Here is a 14,264-nt window from a genome sequence, read left to right on the forward strand (position 1 = left end):
GCTCGCGATGTAAAGTTGACGCGTCGCGTTTGCCGTCTGATGGGGCGAGCCGTGATCAGCCCCCGCAGTGCACGCGCCAGCCCATCAGCTGCGGCGGTTCGCTCGTAATGGCGAGCACAGGTCAGCCGAACGCGTGGCGCTTGTTTTCCAGACCGAACGGTTATCTGCGCTACCGCAGGATGGTGACTGTTGGGTGCCATGATGAGCGTCTGACCGGCGGCATTCTGCAATCGCTGCGGTGCGCTGCACTTGGCCTCTAACTGAGGGGCGATGACAGGAGACGAAGGTATATCGCGTGACGACTTCAATGAAGTGGTCGCTGCAGCTACCTCGCAGCTGGAGGAAATGCGTGAGACAACAGCGTCTTGGACTGGTACCTCAAGACATGTGTCCGAGCATATGGTGTGCTAGGTGCCAAAGTGGCGCCCATGTCCCCGGGAGACGTTTGCCCGAAAGGTGGCAAATGTGGCTGCCTGAAACGCCACCCTGATGGTTCAGTAGGGCGTGGAGGCAGCGCAGCTGCGGTGGTAGACAGACTGCTGCAGGGGCGGGGGCCAAGTCTCCTCTACATGCTACCGCATCGCTGTGGTCCGTGAGGCATGATGGGGTCATCGTTGGCATGGCATCGTTGCTGCACAGCAACGCTGTCGCTGTAAGCGGGCTGGTGCGAGGCAGCAGGGCCGGAACATCCGTGGAGCAAGGCTCAGTGGCTGGCGCGGATGCCTTTGGGAACCGACCGGTCCACGCCAGGAGAAAGGCCCTAAGCTCGTCGTAAGGGCGGGCTCCAGATTCCTGCAAGATGGAGGCCAGGCTGGAGGGAAGCAGCTCGTGGATCAGAAAGTAACGGTCCTGCTGCGTCGTGACACCGTAGAGGTCAAAAAAGCACTCCATCTGGCCAAGCCACACCTTGGGGTTATCATGGTAGAACGGGGGGCGAGATGGCAAGGCCGCCGTACTGAGCGATAGTGTCAACGTGCCGGTAGTCTAGTCGTTGGTCGCAGAGAACGTGGATGGAGTCGAGGCGGAGGTCGGATGTTCAGCGAAGCCGGGTGGTGATGTTACATGACACCCTGCTCCGGCCGCAGGCTCGTCACCAGGACACAGGCGACACTGTAAGCCGTTCGGACGCACTTCCCGTTTTAACGCTTGGCGTGTCGTGCGAGGAGGCAACGACGTGGAGCGATGCCGTATCATTACGGCAAGCAGGGCTCGTGCCGACGCGTGCCATCACAAGGACCTCGAGATCGTCGCTCACTGAATTCTATGATGTCGATGCGCAGGTCATGCGGAAGCAAGGCTGTGGCAATGTGGACCGCTTAGCCTGCGAGTCGACGCGCCGTAGCTGGAAATGCGCCGCCATTTCACGAAACCAGGCTCCGGGATGGCGGTGCTCGAAGGCCGGGTAGGGGGGCAGATTGAAGGTGAAGCGGGGCTCCATTCTGCCGACGTCCGGGCCACCAATTATGTATGCGGCCGATGAGACGATGTATTTACAGTTGCGTTGTGGCGACAACATGGGCCCGAGATTCAGGGAGCACCCGTGGAGTGCGGCCGAGCAGCGCGGAGGCCATGATGTTTTGTATGCCTCATCATCTGCATTACTGATGATGATGGGGCGCGGGCGCTGACGATGATGATGCCGCCGCTACAGTCTCATTAGAAGCTGTGTCGCGCCCATCCTCTTTTGGTTTTTTTTTTTTTTGCTCTCCGGGGACACATGAGCGGCTGTGTCGCGTTCATAGTATTCTTGGGTGTTTTCTTGTTTTTCGCGCTCTCCCAGTTGCGGCTTCCAGCTGCTTTCTTCTTTCACCGTCTTCGTCCACACGCAGACCACGAAAAATACCGGCTAACGAGATGCTAACAGGTGCGCAGTAAGCAGGGGTGAGGCAGCTGAATCAGATTTGGGAGCAGCTTTCGGAGCAGCGAAATGTCGATTTTGAAGCAGAAGAACCTTGATTTGGAGCAGAAGAACGACATTTATTATGTCACCTTCGGAGCATAAAAAATCCAATTTTTGAAACTTGGGGGGGGGGGAGGGGAGTGAACTTTTTAATCGGTTTTCAATGTGCATAACACTGAAACAGCCTTTCAATAAAGTTTTTTTTTTTTCTACCAGAGTATCACAAGGTACGAACTGCACTCTTTAAACCATTTTTAAAGGCTCTATGCATAGATAGCGTGGAGTGCCGTTGAAAATATGGAATTGAAAAACCAAGCAATCGAAGGTATTTTTATTATCATGTGAATTCCGAAATTGTTATTTTTGTCATCGCAGACAAGTCTTTACGCACAAGTGTAAAGCTACGGCAAAAGTTTTACGCAAGGTGACAGTCGTCGCACCCTACCAGCCCTCCCATTTCAATCCCCAAAGTGCACGTTTTTTAGCCACTTTCCTTTTGGCATTAAATTTCACTCCAGATACATGAACCATTATTACTAGCGTGCAATAACAACCCGTCCCGCTATCGGACAGTACTTGAACATTTTGCGGCGATGTAGCCGGCGCCGCGCCGCCACTTCTGGAGTGTCGATCGTCCCATTCCCACCGCTCACAAGCTTGCTGTCAAAAGCAGCAATAACTCAGCATTTTATAACACCGCAACGAGCCCGAAATTTCACTTCAAGCATGCACCGCGCCTCACACACACGACGATATCGCAGGCACCCCGTTGTTTTTGATGAACTCCCGTCTTTCGAGTCACGCAACTTCCCGCAACAGATCAAATGACTAAATGTAAACCCAGCCACCCCCATAACCAAAACCACGGTAGAAATCGGCGAAGAGCACTCTGCCTGAACCACGAGAAACTGCTTCGCCCGACGGCCATACTTTCCAATCTTCACCACGCCACGATGGCGGCGCCCAGTAGTGTCATTCCTGAGATACGGCGGTCCGAAAGCTATTGTTTTTTCAAATTGCACAAGTAGTTTGTCGTTTGCGCCAATCGTCCAGTGTCGTGTAAGACAACTCCGAAGCAGCAGACTGCTGTGCAGACAAAACAAGCATAGTGCGCCCAGTACCAACAGCAGTGCGCATCGGTACTTCTATGTTTACGTGTATTTTCATAACTTTCATTGTTTACCCCACCATTCTTACTGGCGCAAAATTAATAGGCATTACATTTAAGCGCATATAGCTCGTTCGGCAAGCTTATAAGCCGTGCTTAATTTGCGTTTGCTTTTGCCGACCTCAGCCAATCGCAGAGCTGCCACATAATAGGTCCTGTTGCGGGAAATGAGCTAGTGGGTCGCATGGCCATTCCCTTTTTTCCACATTATATGGCTTATTTGAGCAAAGTGTGCGTTAAAAGTGGTCTCAGTGTGATTCTAACGAGGCAATCTTTCAAATAAACCAAACTTGTGTTTTGTCTGCACAGCCCCTTTAAAGATGACAGTCTGTCTTGGACTACCTAAACGAGGAAATGTTGGTCTGTCTGTATGTCGGCCTGTCTCCCTCGATTCAGCCGTCCGGCAAAAGTTAACGTAACTGTTGAAAGAGATGCTTATTAGGCAAAGCATTTCTAAACTTCTTACTCTGGTGCCAATGTTCATACTTGTGAACATTGTTGGACTTGTGAACATTGTTGGGAAAAAGCAAGACATTACGCATATGTGAAGCAGAACATCAACACACAAGTGATGTTTGCAGTGTTCTTTAAATTAAAAATGCGTGGCTGCTTGATTAAATGGGAAAAAAATGTCCACAAAAATACAAAAAGTGCCGCCAGCGAAACTAGCCGCCCTGGTGACATTCCAAGGAGTCAAACGGCAACTAACAAAAAGCTCCAGTAGATGGCGCATGGAATGCACATGAAGTAAGGCAGGCCTTAGCGTGAAGCAGTGAAACGCAGTAAATTTGAATTGACTTGAACAAACCTCTAGCGTGTTTTTCATGGGAGGCACAAGACCGGAGAGGAACAGCATGAGAGCTGAGCGGGAAAGAGAAGGGAGACATTTACTTGGCAGGGGCGGCAGACGACGAGCTTCTTTCGAAAGTTGCAACAAAGTGAGCCAATACGCGGCCAATTTGTTTTGCCCACCGGAAGTTTCACTGCGGCCTCCAGAAGCAGATATTTATCAAAGAGGCAAAGGGGCAGCCGGAAAGTTAGAGAGCACGAACCATAAGACATAAACAACACACTTCTGTTAGCCACTCGCAACTGACGGTACACAGCATACCGAATTAAGACACTAATAAGCTATAAATATCAGCCCAATGAAACTGAAGTGTCTTCCATGGATTGCAAAGGCAAAGGAAGTCAGATTATTGCCTCGGTAATATGGAGGCACATCTAGGCCTTAGTGCTGTGGATGAACCGAGACCAGGAATCAACTTGTGCCGGAATTAAATTGACGCTGGCATCCTTCTTTTTCTTCTGTCTATCATAACTTTCACATTTCCCACATTTTTTTGAGCACATCAGTTGTAGGCAACTTTGGAAAGCTTCGCAAAAAGTTTACAGAAACGATTCATCAACGAGGCAATTGCATGTGGGCACCTCTATTTTTCCTTTCTATTGGGACTTTTAGGCTTTGCACTACTCTTTTTAATTACACCAGTTTTTAGGGAAGCAGTCAAGCAGAGTTTGTGATAACTATAAACCATTTTAGACAGCAGGTTAAGAGTTCATAACAATTGCTCACCGCCTGGGGTAGCAAGCAATAATCGTGCAATACTCAATGACTTCGAAAGCTGTGTTTGTGGGCATTGCTTCCAGCAAGTATGGCGGTTGAGAACGGCGGACCGTCAGCCCACAATTGTGCATATCGCTGCTTTGAACAAGTCCATTCGGGAAGAAATCGGGTTTAACCCGATTCTCTAGAAACATGTTCTGGGCGTAAAAATCGGGTTTTACCCTAAAACGAACAACCCTACATATATGAAGCTTATTAGCACATCTCACAAAAGCAGAGATAAAACTAGGACAAGTGCTCAAATTAGGCCATCAGTCGTCACTGCAAAGCTTTTACCTATAAGCCACTAGAAAAACACTCCAGGTGCTTCGCATGTCACAAAACAAAACAATTCCCTTTAAACTTTTTATTATACTCCGTGAAAAATACAAATCAACCAAAAACAGCGCAACGCACATTGTCACAGAACGAAACAAGGATGACCAAGCTGACACGCAAAGACTGCTCAAGATTAACGGAGTGCACATAAGAAAACAAAAATATCACCTCTCTCAACTAGCATGTCAAGCGGCATCCTTCGTACAAGTACACAAACTTGACCCGAAACAAATGTAACTTTCTCTTAACACAGCACTTGGCAATAACAGTGGCCAAACCAAAAGGCCCTCTGCAGCATCACAAGCCTTCCATAAAACTTGTACCTCACAAATGCAAAACGGTGAACGACTCCATCAGCGAGATGAGACTGAAGCAACGCAAACATAGAAAAGACTTGAACCAAACATTTTCCACTGTACCGGAGATCTTGAAAAAAGAAATGCACACAAAAGTGTTGGTTTAAAAACAGCTAAGAGATAAGTACCAGGTAGTTAAGGCCAAATCCTCACTTGCAAATCAAGCAAGATTTGCCCCTGAATAAGTGCAGGTGTTCTTTCGCTACACTAACCGACATAATAGCAGGATTGCTCTTTCCTTGAATGGCAAGCTAGAACAAGTGCCACGCACTTACTTTACTCCTCACAAAACAAAGAAAACAAAGAAAAGTTTAGCAAAAAAACAAGACGCACACACTTGCAAAGAAGCATGTTACAAGTTAAGGCTCTATGTACACTATGTACAATGATAACGATATAAACACGAAGACTTCTGGGCTAAGCGCTGGAAAGCTTGATGACGAGGCTCTTGGTAAAAAGGGCTCAGAAGGAAAGAGCCTCAGACTAGGACAGCTTACCTAAGACTGCCAAAATAAGTGAAGTTACAGAATGCGTTGGTAGTGCCCCAAAAACGAGTGCTAAATACTACTGATAAGTCAAAAAAAAATATCAGCAAAACGTGGTGTGTCCCTCGCAGAAGATTTGATTGCCACCTAATCTTCTCTAAATGCAGTCTCCTACCGCCAAAGAAATTGAAGAGAAAAGCTGATTAAAACACTGTCCCCTTGAGTTATCAGTAGTTTGATGTGTACCACACATTTGTCCCCACTAAGCAAAAAATAAAAAAAGAGCAAACCGACTTGTGATAGTGTAAGATGTGCATAGTGCATATGTATATAGGACAGAGTGCGGAATCACTATGTTTTTGCCAGAAAGAAAAACAAACAGTTGCAAGGAAAAGTAACTGGACAAAAAAACAACACAAATTTAACCCTACCCCATTTCAAAACTCTTGAACCCCTTTGAAAACTACCTTCTGGGAGACTTTATCAGCTAATCTTATCTGTAACTTACTATTCTCCAATGAATGGAGCCACAACTTAAATTTTTAGACCCAAGCAAAAAACTGTTACGCCACTGGCCAACTTCATAACTTAGCAATAAGATTGCTGTCAATATCAGCTTAGAAGCAAGTTTAAACAGCCAACAAGAACCCAGAATAAGCGAATTCACATAAACAATTAGGCACTGGTATTGAAATGCAGAGGGGCCAACGCAATGCCTTGTGGTACACCACGGTGCTTAGGAAGGCTAAGATCGTTATGGCACCAACAGAAACATTTTAGTCCCAATCACACTTCGTGCCCAAACTTACCCATGATACTGCCAAATTTGTTCATTTTTTTGAGAGGGTATTCACAAGCTTTCATTTCTATGTCAATACCAACTGAGCTTGGAGAATATTGCAGAAAATTACCAAGCTCCTCTGTGCGTGTGTTTGTGTTAAAGGAGCACTGACACGAAAATTTTATGTTGCACTTTTATTGCTTTTATCGATGCTTAATGGCCTGGCGAACCTGAAACAGCACTTCAAATACTTCAGCGCGCGATAGTTAATTACATTGAACGGCCTGAAAATCGTTTCGTTTCAAATTCCCGCACTTTCATCCCGAACGGCGCATATGACAGACTCCCTGCTTGACCTCACCGCTTTGTGCGGACGTCACCGGCACCCGCTTGAGAGGGTGTTGCGCCCGCTCGCCGCTCGTGGGGCCGCGCGCGTGAAGTGACGTCATGAGTTTTTGACGAGCGCTGTCGCATCACTTCTTTTTCCTCTCCTGTAGTGATGTCACGCTGATGTCCATTTGCTGAGTGCCGCTCCGCGCGCTGCTCCGTCAGCGCGATAAATGAGATCCAATTGAACTATGTTCTTCGCGTCGCAGGCCGCTCATATTTTAGTCAGGGTATTCCGTTGAGTGAAGGAAGCGAACTGTGCAATAATATTAACGCCGAAAATTGGTGTCAGTGCTCCTTTAAGGCATAGCTCAAAGCATAGCTGTTGCATGTAACCACATTTAACCACTTCACTAACACCAGTGTTGTACCAGGCACCAATGTAGGACAACCAGCCTACTTAAGCCAATAAATTTTAGGTATTTAGAAACAATTTTTTTATCTGGAACTGACGAAACTCATCAGCGTTAGGCTATTTTAGTGCTGAAAATCAAAGGCCGTCATTTCTTGCTTTACATTAAGAATTTCACACAAGAACCTGAATTCACGAGTAGGAAGTTTCAACCTTTCCTCTCTCTCTAACCTCAAATAGGCCACACTGCCATCAAGTCAGAAATGATTAGTTTTTTTTTTTGCTCACATCGTTGCGATTAATTTTTGGAAACAATTGAAAAAGATGAATGCCATTTCTCTGCAATTCCTCATGTTCCTTTGAAATTTACACAAAGATGCTCATTGCTACTAAGTTATTGGCATAAAAACAGTAACAGTTACTCCAGAGATCCAACTGAGTTCAGAAGTGAGACAGTTTCAATTTACAATAAAAGGCCAACTTTCAAACAAAAAGACCAGTGCTGACCTAAGCTTAAAATTTTAACCAATGCCACGGTATGCTACAAGACAAACAATACGATGTAATGAATACTGAAATGCCGAGTGAAAAGCTGCCATCCTTCTCTTTTCTCCCACAACATTGCTGCCTTTTGTTTTTTCTTGGCTTCCACAAGCCTCAAACAACAATCACCCATCACGCTATACAAATCCTAAGCTTTGGTTATCGAGGGGAGATTGTTTTTACGCGCACACGTCAACTGCAAAGCCTTCAGGCTTTACAGCTGCTTGCCAACATTTCCTTGAACTGCTCCGAATCGACAGCCTACTTCACATCCTCCCTGCATAAGCCTGACAACTCAAGCTACAAGAAGCCTTGCTAGTCAGTTCCGAAACAGCTCATTTTCTTGATCAGCAGCGCAGTAGCAAAGTGCCCTTTTTACGCTCTGCAGCTGCTTTCTGTTTGCAATACATTGTTTATAAGTTAACACCAGTTCAGCCAGTGTTAATTTGAGAATCAGCAATGGCTCGTACGGGCTATACGGAGCCATCCATACGGAGTTGCATCTCCGTACAAAGCGGTACAGAAGTGCTCCTGTACGTAGTTCCCCCATGGGAACTACGTACCATAACAAAGCACCATAACAAAGGTCCTATTCGCCAGACTGGCAGCACGCCCGCGATAAGCACTGCAAGTTTTGGCAGCCATTGGCCGAGTCCTGGTACGGGCCGTTGTCGACGTAGTCGCAGTAGAAAAGGTTTGTCGGCTGCAAGCGTGGAGTCCCCATCATCAGTTCCCGCAGCCCATCACCAGTAAGCTGGAAACAGCCGGAGACATCAAGGTACTCCAGGTGGCTAAGCAAGTCCAAGTTAGTCAGGAACCTGAAAAATGGTGTAATCATTGTAAGTTTCTGTGACACCACGGCCTGGTCTCTTGCAACATATTTTTTTGTGGCGTCATAAACATACCATATACGTGAAGCCCCCCGCTACTAAAAATTAAAGCCGTTCCACTCAATGTGAAAGCTGCCAGAACTGCAGAGCAGTGATTCGCCATAATAAGCTGTAGCGCCGTTATCCGCTCACTGCTACCACCCTATGCAATTCAAATTCCCCGCCTTTGCAGTGCTTGCACGCCCCCTGCCTGAAACTGCGCCAGCAGGAGTTCTGTTCTTTTTGTGCTCGCTTTTCCTCCCACACGTGCCGACGTTGCACCGCCACTTTTTTTCGCTTACTATCGCAAAAACCAACCCAACGAGCGTTCCTAACTAAATGAACGCAAGTGCTGGCAGTTAATTATGAATATTTTGCCTCAAATGTACTAGCAGTTTTCTTTGCGCTAAACGGGGAGATTTATGACATGCAGCAGCGGTTAACGAGTTTCAAACGCTTGTGCCTATATAAACCGCTTGGTTTCCGAAGCCTCTGCGGGACACCCCACGACAGTACGCCATGCTCTAATTCGGTCCATTATCTCGCTGCGCTGCCTGATTCAAACAGTCGCTTGACATCGAGCGTTACCGCGAGCGACAACAACGCGAGCCTTTGAAGTGTTCTGCACTTAAAAATCCAAAACTATGCAGAAAACTCACAGTAGCCCACTGTCGGTGACGTTGAAGCATCCGGAAAGGTTCAAGTGCCTCAGCCCCTGACTGTCGCTCGCGACGGTCCTCTCCCTCGACGCCAGATCGCTGACAGACGAAGATGATGACTTCCGCACTTGGGTAATGTCCGTTGAATCTAACAGCTCCAGCTCCGACAGCATGCTGACTACGCCGCCGCATCGGTCGCGGAAGGGGCACCCATCACAGAAACGGCCCATGTTGCGCACCACGACTGGAGCGGAAGTCGAGTGGTTCACGTCCATTGCAGGATCATCCCACGAGTCCAGAGAATTCCAGGACAGAGCCGTTGTAACAGCAGCGGGATCAGTGCTGCGCCCTGCGCAACACCGGCCAGCAAAGGCGTCTTCCCACGAGACTAAAGTTGCAGGGCAGCGGCCACGTGTGCTCGCCGGTCTTTTGCGCTGCTGCAGGCACCGCGCTAGCCGAGAGAGACCGACGTCGGTTAGCAGCGAACAGCCTGACATGTCGACGTGCTCAAGTAAGGAGCAAGCACCATGCTCTTCGAGCCTGCAAAGAAAAATGCATAAGGAGAGACGATTCAAGACCTTCACTGCATGAGCGGAAAAGAAAATGATAAGGATAAGAGTGAACCAACAACTGACACTTGTGACAGTCAATTATAGCTTTCTAGCCACAACTACACAAGAGCCATGTCAAGCTGGTAAGCTCCATGTACGAATACATATTTAAAAGGGCCATGCAGACAAAACCAAGTTTGGTTCATTCAAAAGAAACCTTCGTCAGAATCATACTGACACCACTTTTAACATAAACTTTCCTCAAATAAGCTATATAAATAGGAAAAAAAGGGAATGGCCCCGCGACCCAATAGCTCGTTTCCCGCAACAGAACCTATGATGTCATATGTGCACCGCTGTGCGATTTGCTGAGGCCGGCAAGAGCAATCGCAAGTTAGGCACGGCTCATAAGCTTGCCGAACGAGCTATTTTTAAACGTAGGGAACATTATTTTTACAGCAGTAGGAATGATGGGGTAAACAGTAAAAGTTATGAAAGCACACGTACACATAGAAGTACCAATGCGTACTGCTGTGCTTGTGCGCACACTATGCTTGTTTTAGCTGCACAACACTGCGTCTCTTTGAAGTTATCTCGGACGACACTGGCCGATTGGCATAAGCGACGGAGTCTTTCGTGGCCACATTTGTCAAGCGAGCACCATGTTTCACGAAACGATTACTTTCTACCTCAACAAAAACAAGCCAGGTACAAATACAGACAAAAACAAACCAAAGGCAGAAAACGACCCTTCGGGGTATGGTGGCGCCATCTATGTTGACTAATGGTAAACAAGGCTCTGCAATCGGCTGCACAGCGGTTCTTGTGATTTCACTGCAGACGTCACGAAAAGGCGCGATTTGGCGGGACTTAAATTGATCAAAGCATCGTTTGCTTCAGGACAAGCGCTAAGGGCACTATAAAATGCGAAATCTTTCGAATAAAACAAACTGGTATTTTGTCTGCATGGCCCCTTTAAGTACCGCTGCATTTTACTTCGCATTAAAGAAACAAAAGTTTATTGACATTTCCAAAAAATGATACGGTTCTTTAGCTAGTCCACCTAATCAGAATTATACACCAGGCGAACCTTTCGGCATGTTGAGTGACTTAGAAGTGTGGAAAGAACAGAAGAACAAACATTTCATTCCAAGTGAGTGGGTATATACCGTAATTACCCGATTCTAACGCGCACACGATTTTCCTGGCAAAAAAAAAAAAAAAAAAAAAAACGAAAAAACTTGCACCTCCGATTGTAACACGCACGGAACTTTGTGAGCAAGAAAAACGAATGTGAGAGAAACGGACGATCTATTTCCTGAAGTAATCTCACTCATCTCACTCCTCGTCGCTCTCCGCTGACCACATCTCATCCTTGGTGCCGTCAAGCGCGTCGACGCCACACTTCTGAACGAACGTTCAACCATGGTCAATGGGATCGTGGCCCACGCCTCGCACACCCATCCTGCGAGCTTCTCCAGAGGCGCACGCTTCAGCCGACCGCTCGTTTTGAATGCGAGAGAGCCGCTGCTGCCATTGCTGTTATCAAGCGCGCAAGCGGAACGATTTGGCGATTTGTGTGAATGCCGATAGAAAAGCCTAGGCATCTATTCTTCCTGCATCCGAAAAATTGTTGCTAAAAGCTTCGGCGCCATCTTGAAATGGCGATGGCGATGGGTGGGACGAAATTTCTACTGTTTCGGCAGTTTCGGTTTCGTATCCGATTCTAACGTGCATGCGATTTTTCGACCCATTTTTCAGGAAAAAAAGTGCGCATTAGAATTGGGTACGGTATTCGTATACCGTAAAATACCGATCAAGCGCCCCCACCCATGCAAGTGCCCCCCAAGCATTTTCCCGGAATTTAGAATTTCTGTACACGACCAAGCAAGCGCCCCCTCCGACTTCCTGCCATTCCGAAAGCGTTTTTTTTTTCAGGCTTTTGGATGCCACAGTGTTCAAAGCCGATACCGAATCCAATACAATCCAAGTCGTTGCTGCTACGAGAACGCGTTACCAGTCATCGCCGCCATTTTTTCGGGAGCGGTTGTCTTTGTTCACTATGCATTCGTACACAATAAAAAGGAAGCTCGAAGTAGTGGACTGGCATCGGAAAAATGGCAGAACCGTGCACCTCACTTCTCACGTGTTCAAATAGGATGGTTAAAGGATACGTGAGTGGGATAAGAACTGCGAAGTTTTGCTGCAACAAAACTTCATTGTCCCCTAGGACCCTGATGAGCTGCAGACCGAGGGCCTGAACCTTATTTTGTGATCGAATTCTGAAGAATCGTTTTGCGGATTTAACAGTGATTGAGGTGAATGTGAAAATTTACGTTTTTAGCATTGCCTAGAAGTGTCATGACTCATCAATAAACATTTTTCATAATGAAGGCTACAGTGCCTTTCTCGCGATCGCCGCCATTTTGTGCCACCATCTTCAATTTGGGACCCAATCCGAATAAGGGCCCCCTCCCTATCTCTAAGCCAATTATCTACAAGTTTTGGGGGAGCGCTTGCTCGGTATTTTACGGTATTTCTTTTCTATGTATGCTTCCATACAACATCTCCCAGCGAGCCTTACTATTTAGGCCTCATTTGTTTCCCTTTCATTACTGCACAATCAACATCCTCTCCACCTATGCTCCCCATCTACGGAAAAAAAAAATGCAGAACTTGACAATTTCAGTTTCCATTTTCTTTTCATCTTGTTGCTCCCAGAATGGCCAGCACGATCGCTGGCCTAACTCTGCGTAATCATATTATTCAACTGTTGCTTTTGCGATTAGATCGAACTTGACTAGCCTGTCATGTTTGTGCCAACCTTTAGGCTATTCTACTGGATAACACCAAGTAGTAAACCTACGCAATAAAAACCGAAAGTCGCACACCTCATTACCAAACAAGAGACATACAAAAAACTATCACTGAAACTATATAAATTAGGAGTGAAATATTTTTTTCCATACCTTACCGCATTTTCGTGCGTATAACCCGCATTAAAAATGTGGAAATTTCAGTAGCAAAGTGGGAGTGCGGATAATACGCAGGGTTTTTTCTTTAGTGCAGCTTCATGGCAATGCACGTTGCGCCGTGAAGCTCCTATGCAGTAACAATTACTAAGCCTTCCATGGCAGCGATTGTACAAAACATGAAAGGACAAGAAAGAAAAAACAAGGACAAAAACAAGAAATAAAACAAACACAAACAACAAAGATGGAACCGAATATGACCTCATATACAACAGTGAGGAGCTGCGGCTCCAGTGATAGCTCTAGCGAGAAAAGTTACACTGAGTGAATTGCGACGTTCACCTCGCAGCAAGTGTAACCTACTTGTTAAAGAAGCCATGAAGACAAAATACAAGTTGGGTTTATTGGAAAGACTGCTTAGTCCCGATAACAATGATACCAATATCATCACAATCTTCGAACAAATGACGGAGATATTAAAGAAATCATGTGAAGCAGTCGCGCCCCCCTAGCAAATTTCCTGCAACTTTTCTACGACGTCACGGAACCTTGTTTGTGCGATTGGCGGCCACCTAATTCAATCTGTTGCGACGACACATGACTGGACGTCTGTAATGGGGCCTCTAGTTCCATTTGACCGCATCACTTGAATGCTAACGTGCAGTTAACGCACTGAAAATTATGTTTTATTGTTGGCCCGTATGACGTCATTCTTGCTCATAACAAGTCACTGTGGTGCAAAATTTGAAAGTTTTTAAATACTTCTTGCTTTTTTTTTCGTTAAAAAAACAACTTTTGTGGCTGTAATGGAGCTGAGTGAGATACTGAATCCTAGTTCTTTCAAATTAAACGAAGTTGTCTTTTCTCTTCATGGCTCCTTTAAACATACGCTTTTTCTGTCTACATAGTATGTGATGTGTTGCTTGAGCAGTAGCTTTGGTGCAGCCTTTCCTGTATGAAATGTGCAGGCAATGTGCGAGGAGTTTTTTTTTCTTTTCTGGCGGGCTGAAAGTGGGAGTGCGGATTATATGCAGGGGCGGGTTATACGTGCGAAAATACGGTATCTGTGAGCTGACAACGCTCGTACGTGACAACAGCAGTGTCAACAGCACTCACCCTTTGAAGGAGGTATCCCCCACATGGGTGTAAGAGATGTCCAAGTGGCACACCTTGGGGCACAGCTTCAGAATGGACCTCAGCTGCAATGGCAACCACATTGTGCGATAAATGTACGCTAGAGAACACGTGTTAACGACAGCCCAAGAAACTAAGAGTGTATAAATTTTCAACTGCAGA

General features: G+C 46.5%; 1 protein-coding gene across 1 annotated transcript in view; it reads right to left on the minus strand.

Annotated features, from left to right (window-relative positions):
* Positions 1 to 5,026: 5,026 nt before the first annotated feature.
* Positions 5,027 to 14,264, minus strand: part of LOC144159145 (F-box/LRR-repeat protein 5-like) — a 32,036-nt gene continuing 22,798 nt past the window's right edge. The window contains exons 7-9 of the mRNA XM_077690450.1: positions 14,085 to 14,167; positions 9,446 to 9,985; positions 5,027 to 8,735 (exon numbers count right to left, since the gene is read on the minus strand). Coding sequence (XP_077546576.1) covers positions 8,507 to 8,735; positions 9,446 to 9,985; positions 14,085 to 14,167 — 852 coding nt within the window. The 3' untranslated portion in view covers positions 5,027 to 8,506. The remainder of the gene's footprint in view (positions 8,736 to 9,445; positions 9,986 to 14,084; positions 14,168 to 14,264) is intronic.

This window comes from Haemaphysalis longicornis, unplaced genomic scaffold (genome assembly GCF_048455015.1).
Source record: "Haemaphysalis longicornis isolate Haplotype H1 unplaced genomic scaffold, Haemaphysalis longicornis Haplotype H1 scaffold_10, whole genome shotgun sequence".
Lineage (NCBI taxonomy): Eukaryota > Metazoa > Arthropoda > Arachnida > Ixodida > Ixodidae > Haemaphysalis > Haemaphysalis longicornis.